Here is a 27,103-nt window from a genome sequence, read left to right on the forward strand (position 1 = left end):
AATTCAGTATCCAGAGAACTTGAGCAATCACCTGTTTGAGGATGGTTCCATGCTTACAATTACATTTTTACACCTACTTGCTATTAATGCCATTGATGTCTGTTAGATTACGGTACAATATGGAGAGAAGGTAGGTTCTTAATTGTGGGCTGTATGGTATCAAGTCCAGGAGCTTGCAGACATGAGAGGCGTCTGAGCGCACGCTGCGGTGTGACAGTGTTGCAGCGGTTGAAGAAGTGCTGCCCCAGCTCTTCTACAATGTAGGTGGTTAATGTCGAGCCCTAATGGCCAGGTACAATCATAGGATGGTTTGGGTCGGAAGGGACCTTTGAAGATCATCTAGTCCAACCCCCCTGCCATGGCTAACATTGGCTTCAGTCTCTTTCATTAAAGTCAAATCTCGTTAAATCCCTGATGTGAGAATAACACATTTGACCCTGAAGCTGTGCCAAGCTAAGCTCGTGTTTGCTGTCGGGCAGCTGGCTTTACATAAGCAAGGCAAACTGCTAGTCTGGCATGGGTACCTGCCTACCTCTGGCACCTGACCTCTCCCTCCCACCTCTTGGCAAGAAAATGTCCTGTGAGTATGAGCTTATTGGTTAGTGGTGTTCAATGGGAGAGAGGTATGTATTGAGCACCTCAGGTTTCCTGTTGGCTTTCTGGTTAACAACGGACCGGTCTAAATTTAGGATTCCCTTTGTTCTAGCATCTGAAATCTCTTTTATTGTCTTTAACCTGTGGTACATATATTTGTTCTTGAATGACCTTGCTCCATCAATTTTCAGCAGTTTTTAGGCTCTTGACTTGTACTCCTGGTTTTATATTGATGGGATTTCTGTTACCACACCTAAATGGGAGTCACAGTTATCCCAGGCTTTTTGAAAATCTTTGTTATAATGCATTTGCTTACCTTCATTGGTATAACTAAAAAAAAACGTGGAAAGTGGAGCGTAATTACACAAAGTGGAGCTATTTGATATTATAATTTTATAGGTACATGTAAAACCCTTCCTCACTGACATAGCTAAATTCCCCCACACTGTCATAATTGTGAACATATATATGCATTGCAGAACATTGATCTGAAACTACACACACTGAGGTTTGTTTTAATTAAAATATTTTAAATAGCAGTTTATTAAACAATAGCCAACTTCTCTGTGACCATAGTTTACAATTGCGTTTTTATTAATTAGCCAAGTTGAGCCTTGTGTAACATAAGACTTGGGGCTTTTTGTCACAGTTTAATGTCAGAAAGGTTAGCTGGATAAAATTTTAAGCCACACAAATGCATTCTAATATACCCAAACATACATTTGCTAAGTGTCAAAATAGCCCATATAGTACACTACACTTTAAGTGGTTTTTTTTTTGCCAATGGCTAGGTGTCTTGGTTGTTTTTTTCTCACTGAAAACAAATCAGGTGGAGAAAAAGGACAGGAGAAAGGAGGAGAAAAAAAACAACCTGCCTTTAAGTTATTTGTGAGGAAGATAAAATCATAATGAGATAGTATTTTTTCCAATATGCCTCATGTTCTGGAAAGCCCCTCACAATGTTCACAGCAGATCAGAGGTGAAGGCTAAAAAAAGAAATTCCAGGAAGACTGGAATTAAATATTTTAGGTCTTCCAAAACAAAAGAGAAGTTTAACTTCTAAGGAACAAGGTAACAGGGCTCCTTTTCTCCTGGCTGTAAATACAATACTGGGAAACAAAACTGGGAAGCCCCCTTACAATTCAGTAAGACTGAATTATGAAAAACATATTCGGCTTCTGTACATATTTATAATTCCCAAGTTAGACATTTTTATTTTTGTCAGTAGATAAACAACAGGAAAGTGGCAGGAAGAGTAGTTGGGTGCAGAGATCAGGGTATCAGGATGATGTCCTGTTAGGGAGGAAAAAAGTACAAAGTAGTTTCTTGTGTGTCTGTTCTTTGTGTTATGGTGATTGAAAGTTTCGACAGTTGAGCACCAGACTGAGGCACTTGGCCTTGAACATCAAGATAATTACAGTTCTGCAATACAGTTGTGCAGAGCATGGTGGGAACCACAACTTCATTGTTGTTGCAAATGCTCTTTTGTTTAGAGCATCATGGTTCAGTGCCTGCATCCCAGCCCGTGCTCCTCCTGGGGCAGGTTTTGTTTTGCGACCCACACTGTACAGTGCCCCTGAATCGCAGCTTCCCGAGCCGTCGTCGGCCTGAATTTTCAGTTTCTAAATATCAAGATAAAGATACTTTACTTTAGGCTGTCTCTCAAATTTTCCATAGCTAAGCATATGAGAGCTATTATACAGCATTTTCCAGTATAATAATTGAAAAACATATTTTAATTAGATAGGGCCACCCAGCTTCAAGGGGTCAGCATACTGATGTGCATATTGTAAGAAACATTATTACGATGAGTGTCTTATATTAGTAATTAAACACAATCTAGATGACACAATAAAGTATATTAACTCTTAACAAGATGGTAGTCATTTAAAGTGACTTTCAGATGAAACCATATTTTACAAGAAGACTGAATTTTAATCTATTAAATTGTTGTAAGAAGAGTTAAGTACAAGCTGTGGAAGCTGGCTGGATTCATTTTTTATGAGTCTGTTTAAAAATATTTTTTTTAAAAGTAACTTTTGGATTTTTACCTATTCTGTAGGTTTAAAAACACGTTGATTTTGAGATTTTCCGTGCGAGAGGTGTGTGACATTACAAGGCCTTTTTCAGGAGTCATTAAGAAAAAGTTCGCTTCCCTGATTAAGTTGGGGTTTTTTTTCAGTTTATGTTCCTGACCTGTGTATGAAATATTTTTGAGACTACCAAAACATAAGATTATAGCATTATCTTTTTAACCCTAATCCTTTTAATTTGACAAACAAAGGGGCATTTCTGATTTTTTTCAAAATTTGCCTTCAGTGTATAACAACGGAAATTTGATGAGCATTAGATTGGTTTTGCCAGTTCTATCTACTTCGTCAAGCAAAACCTCTGAACTCCTATGATCCACAGTGAAGTTAGTTGTACAGTGTTTCTAAGCATAACTTTCTTTTAACCTAATACTTCTCATATAAAATGAAAATATAAAGCTCTGAAATCCTAGCCTCCTAAGATGTAATAGTAGATTTACTTTAAGCATGTTTTTTGGTTGTTTTATTAATATTTTATGGCATCTCTTCAATTATTCTCACAAATTGGCCACTATGCTTCTTTCCACCAGAGCTTCTGGGACCACCTAAGATGTTAAGGGGCATGATTTGGTTTGAGGTCTGCCTATTTCTAAATGCCGTCATTTTTGCCATAGCATTGGATTACACAGAAGATGCAAGAGTGAGATTTTCCTGTGAAAACTTGTAATTTATGGAAAACACAAAATGCAGGCTCTCACCAGTCTTCCTTTAATGGAGGTGTGCAGAGTTAGCTGCTTGTGCAGTTAATCCCAGTGGGCTGCTGGGGACCAGGGCAGATGGTTTCTTCTGTGTTTTGTCTCCTGTTCTGAGCCAAAGCATCAAGTCTGTAACTGCTACATGGAGAAAATTAAATGGGATCTTAGTGGAATAAGGGCTGGACTGTCTTAAAGAAAACAGTAACGTTTGCCATTGAAAGGTAGACCCTGATCGCCTTTTCTGCATATGCCTGAGCCCTTTTCTTTCTTCCTCTCTTTCGGAGGTCAGTTATTTGCAGGTATGTTCCCTTCTTCAACTGCTTTGAGATGTTAACTTGCTCAAAAATAAGTGCTAGAGCTTTCCCCTTCCCTACAAATTTGGGAACTGGGAGTTGCAGCCCTTTGGTGTCCTCCTCTGTGGAAAGCTGCTTAGGGAAACCAGGCTGAAAGTGAGCGGGAAGCCTGATGGTGCCTGAAAGCACATCTAGTTTTCCAGCTCCTGAGTTCCTGTTGATAAAAGGTGTTATTGCACACACACCCCTGGCACAGCCACCACACGCCTTGCTTGCTTTCCTCATTCACGTAAATAGTTTAATATATTTTGAAAAGCCCAGTGTGAGGCCAAAATGGCCTGTGGAACAACAGCCTTGGGGAATTAACGGTGCCAGTGGTGGTACTCGGTGCCCAGTAAAAATTGCAACTTTGTATGATGAAATAGTCTTTTTTGTCATCTGAGCAGAGGCACGCCAAGTCTGAGTGCCCTTTTTCTTACTTACTGCTGCCCATGGAAGGAGGTGAGAACTAGGCATGGCAGCTGGTTCCCATGCTGAAGTGCCTGCAGGTGTGCAGGGATGCAAATATGGACCAGACTGCAAAGGCTGTCCCAGAGGGAACGTGTCCTGCAAGCTGCGGTAGCTGCTCCAGCCTTTGGTTCCCTCCATGTGCCCCTCCTCAAGTAACACTTCTGGAGATGAATCAAGTAGCATAGAGAGCAGAGAAAACAAAATATAATATCAGATGTATATATAGTGAAGGTACAGGGTGATTGTTTCTCTTAAAAATAAATGGAGGGAGGGATATTCCTCTGTAAATTAATATATTATGCAGAGGTGTGTTTTGTTCTTACACCTCCAGCTTTCTCATTAGTTTTAAGGTGAGATTTTTAGGAAGAGATTTATTCCAAGTAAGACATAATGCAAATTGCAGACACAATGGCATAATCTGAGTTTTATCTTTGTCATCTACAGTAATGCTTTCGCCCTGCTAAATACATCCAGAGATAAAGCTTAGGCTTTTGAAAGGCACTGCTTCATCACCATATCTTACCCCAAATCAGTGCAATTTGCATTATGATAAATTGTCTTACGTATAAACCTGCCACAGAGCTTGACATAAACTGGAAATTTCAGTACATTTCTTTTTTCTCTTGTGTAGATTTGTGCTGTGTATAGCCCTGGGTGAGAGACAGAACCTGAAAAGGTCTCTAAAGCTTTACCTTACGGGTCAAAGGCAGAGGGAGATGATACCTTGTGAGGGCACTGTATGTTACAAGAACTGGTTCAGTAATTTACAGAGCTTAGAGATAATTGTAAAATCATCCAAGAGTAAAGCTTAAGATATTAAGAAATTGCCCATTGGACCCCATAGAGCAAAAATTGTTGTTAGGTAGCTGTGGCAGACTGAAGGCATGGATGTTTTCTTTCTCATCCTCCTCCGCCACATCTAAAACATTCAAAAAAAGTTCTTTTCCTCAGCATTTCCTCAGAAACCTGGGGATGATTATGTCCGGTGCCATGGGAACAGTGGCAGGGAGAAGCCAGGCACGTTGCGTGCACCTCTGCCCACTTGCCTGAGCCAGGAGAACAGTGCCCAGGCTTCACACAGAGGCAGCTCTGCATGAGTTTGCCATTGAACATGCACTCCAGCTCTGCAAAACTTTTGGGGAGGTATTGGCACTAATCCGTGGGCCGTAAAATCACGAGTTATCTCTTTTCTTTCCCAAACCATAAAGTGGACTTCAAAATGGAGTATTTTCTTAAACGGAGAATGTTTTACTGTGGTGTCTGGCTCCTTGCTCATCAGGGTGCTATAGGGAAAAAAATCACAACACTTGTGATAAATGTTGGTAGCACTTGTGGTGCGAGTACCACTCCTGGCCTCATTGCTGGAAGGTGAAAGGCGAGCTATCTGGTGTAGACAGAGTGGAAGTTTAATGACTGAGAACTTTTAATCCTCAACAAATATACAAGGAAGAGAGCACAGGTATTAAAGACTCAGTTGTGACTTATGTCTGTGCTCTTTTCCTGCCAGCACTGGTGGAAGTTGCACAGGAGGACAAGGCCAATGACCATTCAAGTTAAGCATATAACATCTTGAGAACACGCTCATAATTTCTGGAATCCACAGACTAATTCATTTCTCCAACAGATGTGCCCCAAATATCACTAATCCTCCTCAGTATTGTTTCTTTTTTTCCCCAATTATTCCTTCTCATTTAAATGCAAAACCACAAAAAAAACCCGAAATCCCAAATCATCCATCCATCTACCCATCCCTGCAGGGTGTCTTTTGTTTTGCTTTGGTTTTTGACCAGGGAAGGGGAGGAGGCAAGGAGAAGAGGAACATCTTTGCTCAGGCTGGTGCTGTGTGTAGGATCCGGGGCCTGATTTTGGACTGGTGAGGGGCCAGGCACAGTTTCAGTAGCTGCACTGCTTTTGCAATGCATCAGCAGGCACAGCCTAAAGCAGCTTGAGAGATGGGGACCTGAGCTTTCCCTGCTCTTGCTTTTGTAAAATACAGTTTAGCTTGGTTGCTAGTGGGGAAGGATCAGGAGGCGGGATGGGGTCCTAGCCTCCCCTGTTTGGCCAGGGGAGTTTTTCGTTGTGGTCCTCCTCCTCCCAGGAGGTTGCAGGACCACGGAGCAGCCGGGGTGCAGATGCTGTCCCCATGGACCCCAGTGGGAAGAATTGCTGGGAAGGGTCGAGTAGCATCTTCCTGTTTGGGTAGGAGTGGGAATGGGAGCTCCCTCAGAGCATGTGGTTTCGGTCGTGTGTTTTGGGCTGGAATTTGACCACCAAGAGCTCTCACATGCCTTGGGGCCAGCAGATGCCACCCGCAGCATCAGAGGCAAATAAAAGAAAATAAAAAGCCTCCCATGTTCATTATTTTGGAGCATCTCATAGTTAAAGATCTCATTACCTTTATTTAACCCAGTCTCATGATTTTTGGAAATCTGATCTGTGAGTTATCAGGGATGACCGGGGGGAGAACTTTGTGGAATAAGGCACAGGGAAGGGAAAAGGGTGATGGTAAAGGAGAGGGATGACGTATATAGCCGAGAGCACTGGTAATTCTGCACCCTCTCTTCCCACCAGCTCAGAGATTAGTGCTTATGCCTACAGAAAAATTAAACCAGATTCAGAGATAAAATGGTGATTTCCTGAGTATGTTATTATAGGATCATTTTCTATCTGTCACCTCAGAGTGCTAGTTGGCAAGCTATATATATATATATATGTATATAGTGTGACAGGAATGTTTTTGCTGTTATTTTGCTTAGTGTTTTAAATTTAGGTTACTCTCTTGCAAATACATCTTGTTAAATCTGGAATGGTTAGCAACTTAAATTACAAAGGACAGCTGTCATTATGAGTCAGCAGGATTTAGTCCTAAACAGTGTGAGTGTATATGTGTGGTGTGTGGTTGTATGTGTTTTTGTATGTATTTATGTATTATTTTGCTTTAGCCTGTTTCTCATAATATGCATTTATAGTGCAGAAAGCAGCAAAGGGAGCAGAAAGCAGCAAAGGGAGCAGAAAGCAAAGGGGAGAAGGGAGACTGCAAAGGGGAGAAGGGAGACCCCAAAGTGGACCTTAAGCTGGTGGTTCTCCCTGTAAGAGGGTTGGGGCTGATTTTAATTTTCCTAGATCAGTCCCAATTCTAAAAACATAAATGTATAGGTAAAAGGAAAGACCAAAGTATGTTTTCAAATTTGAACGTTTAGTAGCAGCTTAATGGAGAAACCTCACAAAGTGACGGCTGTCAGTGTCAGTATTGAGTCTAACGAGTGTGTCTGCACAGCCTCTCTGAAGTGGCAGCCGGGGTTTGGCCACTGATTTTTAAGGGACCCAGACTTCAACTCTGCTCTTCAAATAGCATTTCTGAGAAATCTGCGTAAAATGGTACGTGAATATAGTCATCGCCTGATTAATCACGGTCACTAGTACACCAATGGCTTCTAACTTCTGTTTTATCCAGCTTCTCCTTCATTCAGAATGACTTATTACTTTTTCTGGGTAACTGCTCTCTAGCTTCTTTTATAAAATGAGTAAATTTTTATTTGTTTGTTTGCTTGTGTAATGTTTCATTGGTAAGTGGCATTTGCTGGGAGGCAAGGCTCACTTCTCCCAATAGGTTCTGAGGGTAGGCTTATGCACCACAGAGCCACTGAAGTCATGAATTACCCTCTATGGACAAAATCCAATATTCGTTTTTATTATTTGACTTGCGCCTACGTTTTAGGCAAATTTTCCTGCAGTATATCCGTGCACAGTCAGTGGATAGAGGTGGGTATCTACTGAAGGTGTTGATCCAGTTCCCCTGAGTCAAGCATGAACCACTGCACTCACACGAGCCATCTAAAATGGCTTAAAGCTTTATCTCCATAACAGTTAAACCTTTCTAAGACCATTCCTTCGTTCTCATTCCTGGGTGCATGGTCCTGCCTCCTTCCCTTGTGCCTGCTGTGCTATTCATCCCATCAATCCTAGGAGGGACCTAATCAGAAGATCACTAACCCTACAATAAAGAAATGAATGGTGTTTGCCATCTTAGCTCCACAGATCAGTCAACTGCAGGATTACATGAATGCCAACACAAGGGAGGGGGAGGAAAGTGCAACGTGTTTGGGGAAAGGAGGGGACTATGATAACTCCCACTCAGCCTAAACTATGGTGAAACCACCCCTAAAGTGGGTGCATTGGATCCCAACCTCTTTATCTCTTGCCCCAACAGAGATTTCCAGGCTGATTCTGCACCTAATTTGTTTTTAACAACCTTCTTATTACTTAGTGCACTGGTTGCTTTAGTGCCGATGATTGTCAGTTAAGGTTAGTAGCAGTTTAGTTGACTAGAGGAAAAGGAGGATTGATTTTCCCATAGTGTGCAAGATAGCAAATACATTTTTAATGATAGTTCGTTCTTTATTAGGGTAATGGGTCAATGGGAGTTCTTTGAAGAATTTAGTTGCCCTATTTCTTGTTGTTTCTCCTTTTGCCCTATTTCTTGTTGTTTCTTCTTTCCACTTTAAAGTATGTAATTTTAGGCTGGCTGCTTAAATCAGCTTCTCAAAATGCTTTCCATTCTGGTGAAGCAATTACAATCATGGAGAAGAAGATTAATATGTATCTAGAGCAAATGGTAGGATGGAGGAAAGGAGAGAAGAATCATTTCAAGTCAAACAATTACAGATACTGAGTGAAACATTAACATGTGTCTAGGGAAACTGGAAAAAAAGAAACAAGAACATCAGTGCAGGTCCACTGCTTCATGTAAATATATATTTAATGTAGTATTTCAGTTGAAAACAATCAGAGAATAGTACAATTTTTTGAGGACTAGTCCCTAAACAGGGATCTTGTAGAAACACATTGCAGTAAACTGAAGTGTAGAGTAATTCTGTATTTATTCCAATGCCGTCATGTTGGTTCCGGCAAGCTTTCCAACATTATTCATTGTCATGGTAAGGTCAGGCAACTCACCAGCAAAACCACAGGCAGATTTCTGCAAAGACTGGTACATTGATGCACACCAGTGTGCTGTTTGAAACCCATAATGTCCAGCTCATAAGGTATTTGCAACTGAGAGATTATTTTTTCATTTTTCAGATAGCTTATTTTTATTTCTTTTCACTTTTTTATCATCATTTATTGTTTATTCTTTAAATGCTTCCATTACTTTACTTGGAATAGGTCAGAGGAAGGCCCAATCTTCTAGCCAGTCTTTTGTTTTGCCTGTTCTTGTTATGTTACGCCTGATATCGTGGTGTCCTCACTTACGTAAAGTTAATAAGAGAAATTTTATGTTTAACATCTTTGTAAAATTAGTCCTAAAACTGAAGAAAAGATGTATTAAAGACAGGATGGTTACAAATAGGAAGCAGTGTCAAAAGCAACTATCACATTGTGATCTCAAGGGCTTTAGAACCAGCAAGCACTACATAAAGGGCTGTGTAAAAGCCACAGGACTCATAGCTTTAAGAGTCATCAATATTAATTGAGAGCCTATAAGAACAGCTACGGTCCTGTAACAGTAAACCGTTTGCTGGCTTGGGCCAGGGTTTTTTCAAAGCCCAGGAATCTGCTGGCAGATAACAGGCAGCCGTGGCCCGTGTTATCTGACAGTGTATGCTTTAGATTTAGCAGCTGGAGGGACTAAGCTTCACATCTCCTGCTTGGATTTCGCAGAGTCGTGATATGTACCTAGTTTTATAAGTGTTTCCTAAAATGCTGGCCAGTGTGAAAAATGAAATTATATTAGCCAAGGAAAAGCCATGAGGAGCGAAGGGGTGTTTTGCGGGCTGGGTGAGGGGGTGAGCCATGCCAGCATTGCCAGTGTAACAGACCGACCCCAGGCTGTGCGCGGCAGCTATCTGGGCTGTGCTCTTATCACCCGAGCCCCTCCAGACCCTTGCTGCACAGCAGCTCTCCCTCCTTCTGTACTATTTTTTCCCACCAGACTGCAAGACATCCCCTCTGACAGCACGTCCCAGCCCTCCGACCTTCAGCTGCAAGCAGGCACACAGGCGCTTTTCATCCGAAGGCTGGCGGATGCAGATCCCTTCCTTTTCAGCTCTTCAAGTAGCTCTTCCCTTAGGGCCTTCCGACTCCGGCTCCAGCCAACAACCAGATCATCCTTAAAGTCCATGTGGGCTTCAGTTCAAATGTCGAGGACGCTTTTCAGGCCATGCCTCAAAGCTCCCGCAGGGCAGTGCTGTGGGATGGCAATGTGTCCGGGATGAGGTGGCCGCCCTTGGAAGTGACAAACCCAAGAACGACACAAAGGTGTGTTCTGTTGCCAATGCTGATCAACGCCCTGCTTCAAATACTTGCTCAGATGGCTACTCCATAAACCAAAAAAGCCCTGTTTCTAAATAATTGCAGGCACTTTGGGGAAAAAAGGTAGCGAAGGATTTATCAAGTTTCTTGGTAGACCTTTGTGCCTTGAACCACAGTGATGTCTTGGAATTACTGTAGAGATTTCAAAACCACTATTTTAATATGTTTTGGTAAATATACATAAAATATGAAAATTCAACATCAAAGAATATGCATCAAATGCAGTTCTCATTTACATTACAGACTAAAGAGGATTCAGAATAATTTTAGTAACTGGGACATGCATGATTGCTACAGGTGAATGAATATATGACAAAGGCTCTTATTTAAAGTTGAACTACGTTCTTTTAAATTACTTCTTTAAGCATTATAATGAAAAGCAGTAATAAACATAATTCAATAGACCTTTTCTGTAAGCTTTCATTTCTCTTAAATAGTTTTATGCCTGTATAGGTATCTAAACAAATGGTCTATACATTCTTGTTGTATCACAGAATTAACACAGAACCATCAATGACTTCCAGCTTAGGTTCTTATATTTTGCCTCCGTATTGCCATGGCATTTCCACAGTGTGCTACAGTGCCAGGAAATCTCTCCTTTTAGCTCGCTCCTTTTTCTCCCTGTGTATTCAAGCCTGCACATTATTTGCTTTTGCCAAATACATCACTCTGTTTTCAGAAAGCCTTCAAGATTACATTCCTCTCTGAGTTGGAGCTTTATTTCACAAAATATCCTACTACTTTTTTAAAGTGACAAATCTGTGTTTAGTCTTTCTATAGCAATTGTGTTCTCCCATTTTTTTGAGAGTTTTGGTACACAAGATGTGTGTGTATTAAGGGGGATTGGCTGTGCTTATGCAGTGGATCATCAAGAAGTGCTTTCTGTAGTGTCCTCTTAGAGCATCTGATGTGTGTGCCTTTTGTTTGGCATATCCAATACAGTGAGGGAATTTTCTGTCTTGGGTGATATATACAATTTCTCCCAAAAGAAACACATTGTAGAGCATTTTAAAGTATTAAGGAAGGTGTATTCACATAACCTTGCCTGATACTCACAGCTGATAAATGGAAACAGGAAGATATTTATCAAGTGGTTTTCACAGCATTTCATCTTAATACGTTAAAGTGAGAATATAGGAACATCAGTGCTGAATCAGAAAAGCTCTAAGCACAGGCTTGAAGTTGAACCCTTGGCTATATGGTTTATTACTTCAGAGGTGTTGGACTGCACTCCCTCTAGGATGATGAGAAAGATATATTTCATAATTTGTTAACTGTGAGAATTATTATTATAGGGAGTTGTGTTCAGCTCCCTTGTGCTTTGTGTTACATCCTTTTTAAATACACTGAAACACTCCAGTATATTGTTTGCCAGGAGATACCCACAAATGCATTCGTTGGGAGGCAGTTGTATGATGGCTCTGCTCGGTCACGGGGAGCACGGAGCAGGACTGGAGGTCCGTCCTCTGGAACTGAGCCCACCTGGACACGGCATGCGTTTGACTGGCTGCGTGATCATGGCACTCTTATATTTGCTCCTGCATTTTGCCAGTGTACGTCGTACCTGCCTGAAGGGCACGTGATGTGGATGCGAGAGGAGAGAGGCAGCAAAGCTGGAGAGCCGAAATGGCCGGGCTGTCCACCTCACCTTGTCTCGGAGAGCGCTACCCCTGGGGCAGCGGCTAAAGCAGCTGCAAGCCATTGGGGTTTAAAGCCTGGTGCAGATCCAGGTCTGGATGCGGCAATACTGCTGGCTGCAGCCTGCCACCCAGCATGGGAGGCTTTGGCGTGGGAACCTGTGGGAGCAGGGCTGCGGGGGCAGCGACTGGAGCAAAACTTTCCGTTTTAATTTGCCTTTGTTTGTGAGTCACTGCCCACAGCTCCTGCTGCTTTTACTTTCCTCCAGGAATGCATACTAGATGATCTTTAAGGTCCCTTCCAACCCAAACCATTCTGTGATTTCCACCGGTTTTAACTGTGCTTGAATTAATGTAATTGTGTAATCTGATAGCGAGTAATCATGCAAATATCGAACTGTTGGCAACGTATTCCTTCAGCTGGCTGTGTTGAGTAGTTTTGCTCTACGTTTATTTGTCAGGCATTGTTACTGGGTAAAATTCAACTATATATGTCATCTTCAGTTTCTCTGAACAGTCTTATGTGTGGGATCTGAACACACTTTATACCTTAGGAAGACACATGCCAAAACATAAATGTTAACTAATTAACTCACATAGAGGGTTTAGCTTTCTGTACAATGATTAATTCAGCAGCTGCTTTTGTCCCAACCACAACAGATTTTTTTAAAGTAAATATTCTCTGTACGTTATTTTTTTAAAATTGTGATTCACTCTCAGATTTGGGGCAAACGGAGGAACAATTAGGGCATACATACAAAGCAAAACACCTCATTCTTCAGTATTGCATTTAACACATCTTAATACAGACTTCAGAGTTGAATAAAGATGAAGCATTTGGGGGGAAAACAGCTTCAGCAAGCGGCACGCAGAATCTGTAACTTCTGTGGAGAGTTACTGAGCCCATCTCTGAAGGGTTCAGAAAATGGCTGTCACCTGCAGGATGCATGCATGGGAAAAGGTGGAAGCAATACATATGTCATCAACATCCTGCTTATTCTTTCTATAAACATTTTGTGAGCATTGTCGCGAGCTCAGCTTTGCCCTGCCGCCACCATGGGCAGCAAAACCAAATTGTACTCAAGGCAAAGTGCAATCATTATCTGTTTATCTGTTTACACAATTTCCAACCCATAGTGAAATGCCGGAACAATTTACACGTATTTTGGTTGACAGGGAGCGTGCAAGTTTTTAACTGGTGCTGTTACCTCCTCCCATATAGATCTGTCTGTCACCAGCTGTATATTTATCACCGGGTCTGGAAGCGGCCAAGGAATCTGAAAACCGAGGCCAGCGTTGTTGAATATGTGCAAGAGGATTGCTCAGCAAATCTTATCCCCTCTGAAAATTCAGACTTGAAAGACAATGCAACATCCTTAGCCCCTGCAATTACAGGCTCATACCTCGATTGCAGACGGGGTTAGGTGCAGAAGTTTGGAAGCAGCCTAACCTTTAGCAGAAACACTTGGGTAGCTGAATGTCACAGCTTGCTGCTGGGGTGAGGTGTCACCTTCCCTGACGTTTGCTTCTCCCCTTGCAGGAGAGTATTGCGAGGTGAACGCGCGCTCTGGCCGCTGTGCTCCAGGGGTGTGTAAGAACGGAGGAACCTGCGTGAACCTGCTGATCGGTGGCTTCAGGTGTGAGTGCCCCCCGGGCGAATACGAGCGGCCGTACTGCGAGATGACCACCAGGAGCTTCCCACCACAGTCCTTCATCACCTTCAAGGGGCTGCGACAGCGCTTCCACTTCACCGTCTCCCTCATGTAAGTCCCAGTGGGAAAGGGCTCTGTGGCTCGTGGCTTCTCACCTTGAGCTTGCAGGGTGTTTGCTAAATATTTTCACCAACCGAGTTGCCTACGTGCAGAGGTCACTTGCGGGATTTCTGACAGTGACTCCTGCCAGTGGGGCGCAGTCGTGTTACTTGAAAGCGTTTGATTTTCTGCCCTGCCGAGGATGCCGCTGAGGTGCTAACTCCCGACCTTCCTCTGCTGCAATGCAGGGCGACGGCGCAGGGACAGGGGACACGAGGGCCTCTCTGGCCACCTCTCAGCAGCCCGTGGCCGGAGAGGTGCAAGAGTGGGTGGTGGGTTTGACCTTTTTCTAGTTGGGCTAGTGGCCTCCTGACATTCAGGCTGGCTGCAGAGCCGACCCATTCGTGGTCCTTGTTTGGGAGCGCTCTTCCCCTCTCCTGTTTCCCAGCCTGTGAGAGGACCCGGTCTCATCAGGCCATGGCTGAGCACAGGCTGGTCCTCCTCAGGTCCTTGCTCTCCATTGGTTCCCAGCCTTGGGCTACGGACAACCCCAACTGTCCCAGCTCCTCGCCTCGCTCCTCTTGGCCTTCACAGCCAGCTTCTGCTTCTGGTCCCATCCCGGCTGCCAGGCACGACCAGCCTCATCCCCATCCCATCTGCTCCAACATCCCCACGTTGGACAGTCTTCTCCTGGGCTGGCTGTCACTTTTACCATGCGGGCACTTAGGGAGGCAAGGTGAGCAATGGTGGCAGCCACACTGCATGGACCAGGGCTCTCCTCCCCTGGCTCACACATCCCAGGGGCAAAAAACCTCTTCTGGAGAAGACTTCTTGGGTCAGGCATAGGGCTTGCCTGCCATGGAGCCAGAGGTCCAGGTGTACACACGCCTCTTCGCCGGCGAGGTGGTGGGTTTGCGGCTTTCCTGCGGTTTATCCAGTCAGGATCGACCTTTGGTTCTCCCTCACGGTTGACTGTGAGTAAATAGAACAAAATGTGTTAGCCCCGACCCCAAAGGGCAAGGCCGGGGATTTGTTGATAGGTACAACAACAGCAACAATGACAGATATGTTTGTGCATCTGTCCAGAGAAAGTGCTTAGGGAGGACGCCACCAGGCACATGTCCCGTCCAGCACCCAGCAGTTACCTGGTGTTTTACATCTGTCAGGAGCCAGGCAGCTTCTTTCCATTTTAGCCTTCCCCTGCCTTAATCCCAAGGTCTGAAGTTTTTTGGAATCTTGACATTTTGGTTAAACTGGAAAGCGCAGGCACGGTTCGCGCCTGTGAAGATCGTTTTAGAGCATCAGATCTAAGTACACAGAAATGCTGAGGAGCAAAAGGCTCTGTTGGACTTGTCAGACCTACAGTGAGTGCAAAGGAGCGGCCTGGGCTGGCTGCCAGCATAAATTACCTGCACTACCCTTGGCTTGTCCCCTCAGCCGTGTGGTGTCACTTTTCAGGCTTTCAGGAAGAGATCTTTGATATGTAGGGTGCTTCAAGTTAGAGTGACTCAAATGCTCTGTGTAGGGGTTATTGGGAAACAACAAACTACTGTAGCAAGGTAGTGCTTACACCAGGGTTTCTTCACCATCTTTCAAACCAAGACAGCATATTTAGTCATGAGCTAAACACCGCTCAGTCCACTCAATGTGATTATAAAAAGTCTAGACCATCATGGGGTTCATCCCACAGCGTCTGGGATAACGACACATTTAGCTTTTCAAACCTGAAGTTCACTTTTATTTACACTTGTTATTTCTTTGGCTTTTATTATCTGCCAATGCAGGTGGAAAACATTATGTGAGGATAAGCAAGAATTAGCAGTTTGACTAGACGATGATTTGCCATTACATATTTTGAGATTTGGGAGCATTCATAAAATCCCAGGGTGTCTAGCTTCCCTCAGGCTCGAGTGACTCATGACCGTCTCCTGGCAAAGAGCAGAATGTTTGCATTGTCCAGTCTCATAACTAAAATGTGATTTTTTAAAAAAAGTATTTAGGTTGCTGACCAGGCATGTCTTTCTGCTCCCAACATTATATGTCTTCCTTGCTTCCTTCCAACACTTGCTACTGCTTCACTCCAAGAGACACTGTCAGTGGGGAGTTTTTCTCACTATTTATTGAAAATTCTCTAAGGAAGTGTCTTTAGTTTCCTATGTCCTGAGATTAAAAATATCCCTTTTATTAAAAAACAGTATTTTTTTTTCCCCAGCTGGTGATAATCAGACAAGTTCAAAAGCAGTAGTGCTTTAACTATTAGTATGATACAAAAGATGCTTTCGACTAGTGGCAAAGAAGAGAACTGAGCACACGAGTAAAGAAACATAAAAAATAGCTTAATAATTTAATAGTTTAATAAGTAATAGTTTAATAATTAAAATTATAGTAGAAAATTGTAACCATATCAGAAAAATATATTCAAACAGAACTAAGGTTCCTGTTGTTGCTAATCAAACTAAGTCTTTCTGCCCATGAAAGAAGCATCACTAATATTATTCTCTTTTTTTTTGCTCATATATGTTCTGGATAAATCTGATCAAAATGTTTTGATGAAGCCGTTATCCAGTCTTGGATTGTACAAAATACAGTCTTGGGAAATGTTTTACAGTAACTGTATTCCTTTGGATGAACTGTTTGATGGTGAAAAGTGAAAACTAAATCAGTGTTTTGATAATACTGAAATATTTCAACAGTATTGTCTTAATTCATTTGGTTTACCTTCTACTTCTGTAATATTTTATATTATGTTAAATAAATTTAGAAATAAAGATGTATTTCAAAACTGATTAAAAGTAATCAAAACAGTAATACAATATTTTGATGGACTATAATGGATGTTCTTTGGAGTTTGTATTTTATTGGAAATGTCAAAATTTTGACTTCTGTTTTTTGAACCAGAACAATTCATTCTCCTTCAAAAATATTTTAAAAATGTATGGAATAAAAATTCCCATTTCAATGTAGCTCAAGTTCAAGCTCCTGGTTCTGAAAGGTCTCTGCTGGGTGTGATACACAACATACATATGTCTGACAAACAACTTCTGTTAAAAAATATTCTTTGGTTTTGAAATTTTGTGTTTCAAATACCAGACCATCATGTTCTAAAATACTGCTTCTTTCACATTCTCTGAATGCAGGTTTTGTTGCATCGCATGAGAGCCTTGCTAGTAGATGTGACACGACAGGCACAAGAATCATTTCTTCTGTCTGTGGAAGGCAGTTTTCATTAGCTGTGTTCAGCATTTGAGTCATTTGTAGGAAAAGTGGGTTAATTTAAATCAGGCATATTTCCTGAAGTTCAAGATACAAAATCAAACTACACTGCCATTTGGAAACACAAGACATTCCCATGGTTTTCTCTCTTTCTCTCCTTCTATAATATTAATCTTTGTAAAAATGTTTATGTAAAGTGTAATAAATTTTTTGCATTTCTAAGTAGATGAAAGGTATCTTTCTATTTAAGTATTTCTATGTAGATGAAAGATGATGGTATGTAAATCCCCAAAGATAATAGGATTCAATTAAAAATTATAAAATGCACACAACACACAGAAATTTGCAAAAAAGTTCTGTGCTGACAAAAAGAACAGGCTTTTTTAAAAGTAGGGTCGCCTCTTTTTCTGCAGGAAAGGTGTGATACATCCCATATTAGAAGCGCAAGAAAAATAAAACAAAAAAACCCCCATTGGTGCTGATTTAGTGGAATCATTTAAGTGTTTATTTTCCTTCCTCCAATTGACTGACCTGTTGATTGATGAACCCTGATTGTCTGCATGGCATTATTAAAGTAACTCTTATCTTTCTTTTCCCCTTGCCTCCCCATCAGGTCTTTTTAATCAGTTGATGACTCTCCTTGTACCCTGCAGCATTTAGACAGCAAGCAGGCAGCAAGTAACCCCCCTTTGATGTGAAAATGCTTTCTAGCTTTTGGACTGTTTGCAAAGTGTAGTAAGTGCTACTGTTTGGCAAGTGTCAGATACTCACACTGCATCGTGCATCTGCCTGATTTTACCCCTTGTGAGGGTCAGCATCCACAGCAGATGTCTGCAGAGTAGATTTCTGTAATTTCTATCTTTCTTGCCTCTGTCAATTTTGAAAGAGCAGATTTATCCTGCAGCTGACTCCTCAATTTTATAATTTGCTGTCTGAAGAAAGGTTCACAGGCTTGCTTTTCTGCTAAATACAGTGCCATCTTTCTTATGGGTGACTTGACCATCAGTCTTTAATTCATAAGCCATTAAGCATGAACTAACCCCTCGTCTCTGTGTTATAGGTTTGCAACCAGGGAGAGGAACGCTCTCCTCCTCTACAACGGGCGTTTTAATGAGAAGCACGACTTCATTGCCTTGGAGATCATTGAGGAGCAGATCCAGCTCACATTCTCTGCAGGTTAGATTTTGCTCAAGTCAAGCGTTTCTGCTTGTGATCAGGAGATCCTCTCATGCCGTTTGGAAATGCACTTTAATGATTTTATATAGCTATTTGCTGCCTCATTAATTGAGTAACTGGCTGACTTTGTACAGTGAACAACTGATGCCGGGTGTTGCAAAGCACTCTAGGTTGTAGCGGTTTGTGGTGGTTACACTTGCTGTCATAGACAGGAGCTTGTCAACATTCAGTTATAAAAGCCAGAGTTTACGACTACTGTAAAAGATTGGTGCTAGACTGAAAGTTGGCCTCTGAGCCAACGTTTGCTTAAATGAGACTTCATTTTATCACAGTGTGATAAACGTCCTGTGTTTATGCATTTTTACACGACGCCATCAGTGAAACTAGCTGCGTAAATGTTATCTAAAAAATACATGCAAGCCAAAGGAAGAGCTAGCAGACAAGTGAAAATTGCCTGCCGTTTGTTAGGGATCGGTGACAAGCAATGCTGTTGCTGGAATGCACTTTTGCACTGTAGAAGGACCTCACCTTGGAAGAAGCCGTAAACAACAACAAATTTAGAACCAGGCTGCCTGCTCATTGCTACAGTGGGCTAGGAAACAAGAAACAGAGGCTTTGGCATTTGCTTGCTTTCTGCACTAGGACAAAGCCAGTGTCTTTTGGTGCTTCTGGGAACAGAGAGAGGGGAAGGCCTGCAAGCAAAGCTCAGGGTGGCATGTATCCCTGCCACTGTGGTCTTCTCCCAGGGGACAGGTTTCCTTCAGAAAATCAGCCCTGGCAGTGGCAAAGCTCTTCCTGACGAGAGCGTGATCAGAACAAACCCTGACCATTCCAGCCTCAGCAGAGGGGTGTTTCCTGAGTTAAAAAAGCCCAAGTTTCATCCAAAAACTCATGCCTGGCTGTGCTAATTGCCATGACAGGGGTAGCAGGTGAAGTCATACAACATGGCTGAAGCACATTGAAGCCACCAGGAATCACCCGCAGGACTTCAGCAGGCTTGCTGAGGCTCTTGGAGTCCCTCTTGGTGGACCACTTTGCATTCCTGCTTCAGCCCAGGAGCAGGTCTGTGAGTTCAGTGGGAAGGCTTTGGTGGCTTTACTAAATCTCAGCAGGGCAGACAACATCTCGTTGTCACAGGTTTAGGGGATGCTTTCCATTGGGACAGAAACAAATATCTGGGAAGGGCTGTTGTCACGTAGGTCAAGTGGGGTTACGTGGAGGTCAAGTGAGACATTTGTACCTTTGTACTGGGCACGTAACTCAGGAAATAATCCTGTTATTTCCCGTTATACATATTCAGGATAGACATGTGGGCTCTAGTCAACTCTTATTTTATTTTGTGAAAAGTGACACAGTGCAAGCAGTAAAGCAGTAGAAGCAGAGACACAGCCAGCGTCGGTGTTGTATGCTTATCGCCAGTGACGGTCTCTGCCTTCAGACCCCACGGTAAATCCTATGTGACCCCACTGTTTTACCAGCGATGCTTAAGTGCATACCTGGGCCCTTTGGGTTGAAGGTATCCGGTCTCATTTCCCCTTTATTACCTCAAAGTTGTCCAAATTAGATTTTAAGGCAGGCTTTTGAATGGATTAGTGTAACAAAATAACATGCTGCAGTCAGAGAGATGTGCTTTCTTCTGTAGCTCTGCTCCGCCTGTCTAAACTTGAATCAAATTGCTTGGAAGGCACCCTGAGGATGAATGAGAAAAAAATCAATTCTACTTGCACTTATATGCATTTAAATGTGGAGGAACTCCTTTAAAATACATGAAACTAAATTTAGATTTGCACTGCTGCACCTGAGAGCAGGTCTGGTCCTGTATGTTAGAAATGGTATTTTCTTTGGAAGGAGAATGGTTTATGTTTTATAGTTTTAAGTGGCTTTTAATGAACAGTACAAGTTTTGGATATATGATCTGACTGTTTTACCTGTCGCAACAACTTTTTCACAGAAAGCAAAGCGAAAGGATTGGAGACCGGTGATCTTTCCTTTGCAGAAACTTGCTACCTGAATAAAAAGCACAATTTTTACTGCAGATTTTTTATCACTAAATGATAAAAAACATCACAGCAAGATGTCAAACATGCTAAGCTGAAATCTGTATTGTTTGAATAACAGAAGTATATAGGATGGGAGTTAAAGGAGAGCAGGGGACATGAGAATTATACTTCACACAGGGTAAAGTATTTGTTGCAAATAGAGAGTTGAAAGTACATTTTAAGCTGAACAATGCGATGAACTTTGTAGCTTATGGGAGGGAGTTATTTTTCCTGTGGTTTATTATGTAGAATTTTCCAACTGTTAAAAAAAAAAACAAAGAGAAAGAAAAAAAAAGTCGAAACCTAGCGATCCCTTCTCTGTGCCAGGCCTTTTATGTACTTTCAACACAAATGTTTATTTTGCTGCTACCTCAGAACAGATATGCCTGGTTACTGAGCTGGTTCTGCTGACTCAGACCTGGCTTAAAAGCTTCAGCTTTCCAATTGCAATGGCAAAGACTTGCTTTCAAATTGAAATACTGAAAGGCCGCCAGTAATTTCATTAATTGCCGGTAAAATTTTGCTGGGACCAAGGTTACCGTGGGTTTTATACTAGAATACTTCTGGTTTTCACTTTCTCAGTTCTGACGAGGAGTAGTCTTCCCTTCCCTGACAAAAAATCCCAGCACAATACTCATCATATTAAAAAAACTCAAAATGCTTCTTTTGGCAGAAATGCAGAAAAATTCATGTACACTTTTTCCTCAGTTGACCACTTCAGCAATAACTGTATCTGTCCAATGCATCTGCTACCGCACTCTGCAGAAGCATAATAAAAAAATAATTCACCTGAATGTGCCAGAAGCTATTTTCGTATTTGTGCACCAAAATAATTCCATGAAACTGGGGATATTTACTGTCTCGCAGGACAAAAACACAAATTCGTTCATGATACAGTAAGATGGCTGCATCCTGTGCCTGATGAGGGTCTCTCCATGTTTCAGTTTAGTGCAGAGCAGGGTTTGCAGTGATGTTGACTTATTTTTTCCCTTCTGCCTGCCCTTGCAGGGGAGACAACCACTACGGTGGCACCGTTCGTTCCGGGAGGGGTCAGCGATGGGCAGTGGCACTCAGTCCAGGTGCAGTACTACAATAAGGTAAGACTAATTGTGTTGGTGATAACCCTATTATTTGTAAAGTAATAGAGGCGTGGGTCATCTAGCTCCGACCTGATGTATGCAGGTGACCTGAAATTGATTTATTTAACCAGGTGCACTGCTCTGCACAAAAGGTACTGGTCTTGCTCACCTTGCCTGGGACAAAAATTCCCTCTGAGGGCTATTAAGTTTTGTCTCAGGAAGGCAAAATCACATCTAGTACATCCTTTTCAGAATTACTATCACAGAAACCTTCAGATACTTGGAACTATTTTAGTTTTCAGTTCTTTAAACCCTCACAAGTGTCAGTGTATTTAAAACAACTAATTCACCGATTTGGATCTTTTTAAAGAATTGTGCAGTGCAGGAGCCTTCAGTGTAGTAACTACAAATCTCTAGTGTAGAATTTTCTGAAGCAAAGCAAAATTCTTCCGCATAACTGTCCTTTCTTCTGTAAAATGACAAGTTTAGCTAGCGCAAGCTTCTCTGGTTTGGAAATTTTGGTTATTGAATGGTTGACACTTTTCAGTAATCAATGACTATCTTACTAAATCATTTTTTTGTCTGCTGTATAAAAAGATATGCAAGAGAAATGCAAAAAGCATCGTTGCACGCAGCCCATGACACTCAGAAGTGGGCTCCGGGGTCCCTGTCCCACAGCTGCGCCCTTGGTAGCTGTCAAGAACAGGTTCCCTTTGACTGAACCAAAGGCAGGGGCTTTGTGCAAACCAGCCATTTCATGATGAACCAAAAAGCGGGCTTTTAGGGTGTACGGTGTCACTGTTTACAGATAGATGTCAGAACTCTTCTATAATCTGTAACAAAAATTAGAGAATTCATTTAGTTACTGAGAAGCGTTGCTTTTAAGTCTGACATGATAGCATTATGGGGGATCGCGTAAGGAAATAGAGGAGCATTGTTGGCTGTTAAAAAGGAAACAGGATACCGGTGTAGGAAGCTGAATGGAAGATGAAGGATTAATATGATCAGCAAGTTCTTTATTTCCCAGCACTGCATCCTTTCATCACAGTTTGTGTGGCAGTTTGAATGGGAGGATTAAAATTTTCTTTGGACTCCTAGATAGGGTCTCCTAGCCTAAGGGTATTTTCTTGAGGAAATAAACCCCTTTTTCATTAGTTATTTTATATAAAAAAAAAAAAAATTTAAAACTTATTTTATAAGTTTTGTACTTAATATACTCTACTATCTGGAGCACAGAAAAATAGAAGCGAAACTTGGTGTGTCACCGTGCATGCATCTATGGACACTGTGAGGCTCTTACTTACAAACTGCAACATGCCGTGTTTCCATAGCCTGCATATTTCTTAGTGAATCACTTTAGCAGAGTAAACGGCACTTGCTGAGGCAGTGGAGGGACACTCCAGCTTTCAAGCTCCTCGGTGTACGAGGAGGGGAGGGCACAGCTGCAGGGACCGCCGCTGGAGCGGCTCACTGAAGAGTTGCCGAGCAGATAAGGGGCCCAGGCAGCCCCAGGATGCTCTTTAAAAGGCAAAGAGATCTGACATGGATGTTAAAAATAAACCCCTGCCTCATTTTCAGGGCTTGCTGCTGTTCAAGCAGACTGGTAGGTAAGCCATGTTAGCAGCTGGTGTTTTCCTATCATTAACACATGTGCACTGTCATCATTTTGTCCTTCTGCCCCAGTTTTTTCGAAGGGGAACAAGCCAGTCCCCACTGCTCAGGAGGAAACTCAGGGCAGAGAGGGAGAGCAGAGGGCCTGTGCCAGGAAACACCACAGACTTCATTGCCTTTGCCACTCAGATGACATAAAAATGGTGAAAAGCAGGGTCACTGTGTGGAGAGTGGCACTGTGCCTTTTGCTGTCCATGTTGGAGACCGAAGTCGTCATCTTCCTGCTAGCAGGGTTTATTCCAGAACGGTTAAATTTGGGCTGGCAGAGGGGAGCTCACAATATGGAGTAAACAGCACAAGTAGGATATGCTAACCTATATGTATTTAGCATGCTCTCAGGACTTTCCAGCATGTCTGAGAAGTGCATATGCTGCACCAGCTCTCCAGCAGTGAAAGAAGGAGCGAGCGTTGCGGGGCAGTGGCAGCTGGAGGCAGCTCTGCAGGCCTGCCCGAGGGGCTGCCCGCCGCGCCCTGCAGCAGGGTTAAGCCTTCGCCTCAGCTGGTATTTGTTTGTAAAGCAGTTCCTTGGCTACTTCATGTTTTAACAAAGCTGGAAGTAAAGTTTCTGTGAGGAGGCTGAAAAGACAGAGATAATTTAAGGCTTTGAGTTGTGCCAAGATAAATGAGATGCTGTGTCTAAACTTGACACAGCTAAGATGTTTGAATAACAGAGGACCCAAAACTCATGAGTTTGCTTAAATTATGCACTCATATTATATTGCATCCTTCCGCTCTTTCCAAAATCCTACCGCAGTGGCAGGTTGTCATCCCATCACTACTCATTCCCTTTGCTCCACTCAGACACTGCGCAGCCTTCCTGAGCAGGCAGAGCTCCCCCAAGCCATCTCCCTCCTCCCTGCCTCCGGCTCACGTTTGATCCCCACCTCCAGCCCCTTCTGGACTCCTCTCCCTCCTCTCTGCCTCTGGCTCGCTCTGGCATTTTGCAGCAGCACCCTGTCCCTGGTGGCAGGGCTGCAGGGGCTACCTCCACCAGCATTCCTGCAGGGCTCCTTGCCTCTTCCATTCTGCTGTTCGCCTGCGGAGCTTCTGGTCTTTGCTCCTTTTTAGACATCTCTTCCCGATGCAGTCCATGGGAAATGCGTAACCCATCGTCCCAGATACCCGTAGAGATCCATTTCATTCATCTGTCTATGTCTTGCATTAAAAAGCCCTGAAAGAGGTATTTATACCTGCTCTTTTTTATCCCTCACTCATGTTGAGTTTCATGTCCTTCCATCTGCCTTTTGCTCCATCAGCAGGTTTTCTTTATTTAATAAATATGATCACCTTTGCCTATCCCTTCATCAGTCCCTTGCTGTGTCACTTCCGTGCTTTTTTTGCACAGCAAAACCCATAAAGACATTTTGAACTTTTCTTACTACTCACGCCTCTACAGCTGAGTGCTGCCAGGCTGCTCATCCTGCTACTGGGGTCATTACAGCTGTGCCTGTCCTCTTCGTACCCACCATTGTGTCTTCAGACAGTGACAGGCTTCTTCAAGCTGGACCCTTTCCTCCTGCCTTGGAAATGTGAGATATGTTGCAGAGCAGGCTGAAATAAACAGCAATTCAAAAATTTCCTGTTGTGCTCACAGCAAGCACTTGGCGTCAGGTACTTTCTTAGCTTCATCCTTCTTTTCCCAGTTCCTTTTTTTGTTAAGCTTCTTTAAAGTATCTTTTTTAAAACTAAGCTAGAAACTGTTCAGTTTATTTCCTTCTTTCCACTTTTGTACAGCATCTAGCAAGAAAAAAAGGGTTCGGTCTTCTTTGGAGCTTTCAGATAATGCTGTAATTCACATACAGAGTATTAGATTTCATCACAGCTGAGGTTAATTTTTCATCTTTAGTTTTTGAGGAGAATGACTAACAGGCTTTGATACATAATCTAAATCACTTCACTCCAAAGCAAATTTTCGTAGATGAGTTTTCACAGCTCTGAAAACTGTTCCTGCAATCTGAGTTGATCATGGTCATATGTGAGCAAAGGTTGAGTGGGTTTTGGCACCTGCAGCTCTGTGGATGATATTTGGCTGAGCATCACTGCAATTTGGACTCCAGGAATGGGTGACTTGGATACAGGGGGCAACTCTGGTGGGAAACTTCTGCTGCAGCTATTTCCTGAATGCGGCACGCAGTTTTGTGGCATCCTGGTGATGCTGCCACCCTGTGCAAAGTCAGTTTGGGAATAACAATAATGAAATAAGAAGTAAGTGTAGAAGTGACTCCTGTAAATTATTTTCTGTACTCAGCTCAGAAGTGATGTGCTTGTGTCGTGGTTTAACCCCAGCCAGCAACCAAGCACCACACAGCCGCTCACTCACTTCCCCCCCCCACAGAGGGATGGGGGAGAGAATTGGGGAAAAAATTAAGTAAAACTTGTGGGTTGAGATAAGAACAGTTTAATAGGACAGAAGGGAAGAAACTAATAATGATAATAATAATAAAAAATGACAATAATGATAATAATAAAAGAATTTGAATATACAAAACAAGTGATGCACAATGAAATTGCTCACCACTCACCAACCGATGCCCAGTTAGTTCCCAAGCAGCGATCCCCCCCCCAGGCCAACTCCCCCCAGTTTATATACTGGGCATGACGACACATGGTATGGAATACCCTGTTGGCCAGTTTGGGTCAGCTGCCCTGGCTGTGTCCCCTCCCAACTTCTTGTGCCCCTCCAGCCTTCTTGCTGGCTGGGCATGAGAAGCTGAAAAATCCTTGACTTAGTCTAAACACTACTTAGCAACCACTGAAAACATCAGTGTGTTATCAACATTCTTCTCATACTGAATCCAAAACATAACACTAGACCAGCTACTAGAAAGAAAATTAAACCTATCCCAGCTGAAACCAGGATAGCTTGGTAATATTTACCTTTAGTGTTGTTGGAAAATGTTGTTTTATAATTAACTCCATATCATGAGAGTCCCCGGCCACTTAGGGACAAACATTGGAGCCTCCTTTGTAAGAGGTGAGTAAAGAACCAGCTTTGTGCCACCATGTTTGCAGAGAACCATCAAACCAGTTCTCTATCAGCTGAAGTATTTGATGCTTTCTTACAAATCCTGGTATGTGCAGGCACTGTCAAACATTGCAGTAATGAAACAGATTGTATCAGAGGAGGAAGGGAAGCAATGTCTTTTCATGTACTGTGTAGTGATGGAAATGGATGCTTCCTCCCCTGGTAACAGCTGACACCCTTGATTTCAGTGGAAGTGCCTAAAGGAAGCACATGGATGTTCTACTAAGGAAGTGTTGGCTCTGTATTGAATTTCTGGAAGGGAAAACAGTAGGGGAAGGAATTAGTAGCTATAAGAGAGCAGAAGTGAACTAGGAGTGTTTTATAACCATTCTCTAGTTTCAGTTATATATTAAAAGTCTTGTCAGCTACCCAGTAGCAAGGTATCAGTTTACCTGTTAGCAGTGTTACTTGCCATTATAGATGTTTGCTGACAGCCGGGGATGGCAGGGCGGGAAGCTACATGCTGACACTGTTAGCTCGAACACATTACCTTCTGGGATCCTGATCTTGCAGCCATCAAAATCAATGGAAGGTATTAAATTAAAGGTGACCTGCATGTGACCTGCTTTCTCAAGAGGTATATATATTGAGAAGAAATTCAGAAGAAGTGGGATTTTTTAAATTATTTTGGAAGGAAAGGTGGGAGAAGGGGGAAGATTTCAGCCTGGCAAATAAAACTGATAAAAAACAGCAGAAACAACCTGCTGCTTGTTCACAGGATAGCTGGCCTAAGGGACAGCAGTGATGTGAACTGCCCTCTTTGCCTTGGTGATGTGCTTCCTTTCCACATGATGAGAGTGCAGTCAGCCTCTGACAGAGTTTGGTCCTTATCCTTTGGCTCTCCTGAGCCTGCCAGCATGAGTGACAGTCAATAGGTTTAGCCATGCTGATATTTGTTTGGAATAGGAGCAAAACCACCAGGATGTTTGATGGTAATGATGCTCAGTATCAATAATATCACATGAACTATCTGGCATTCAGTGCGCATACAGGATCATGTATGATTCTAGGCAGTGCT

The 27,103-nt window shown here is 42.6% G+C and overlaps 1 protein-coding gene across 1 annotated transcript in view; it reads left to right on the forward strand.

The window, feature by feature from the left end:
- The window catches only part of CELSR1 (cadherin EGF LAG seven-pass G-type receptor 1), a 178,337-nt gene that overhangs the window by 79,432 nt on the left and 71,802 nt on the right, over positions 1–27,103 (forward strand). Inside the window, exons 3-5 of the mRNA XM_052790173.1 lie at positions 13,672–13,894; positions 18,156–18,271; positions 21,319–21,407. Coding sequence (XP_052646133.1) covers positions 13,672–13,894; positions 18,156–18,271; positions 21,319–21,407 — 428 coding nt within the window. The remainder of the gene's footprint in view (positions 1–13,671; positions 13,895–18,155; positions 18,272–21,318; positions 21,408–27,103) is intronic.

Source organism: Harpia harpyja, chromosome 6 (genome assembly GCF_026419915.1).
Source record: "Harpia harpyja isolate bHarHar1 chromosome 6, bHarHar1 primary haplotype, whole genome shotgun sequence".
In the NCBI taxonomy this organism is placed as follows: domain Eukaryota; kingdom Metazoa; phylum Chordata; class Aves; order Accipitriformes; family Accipitridae; genus Harpia; species Harpia harpyja.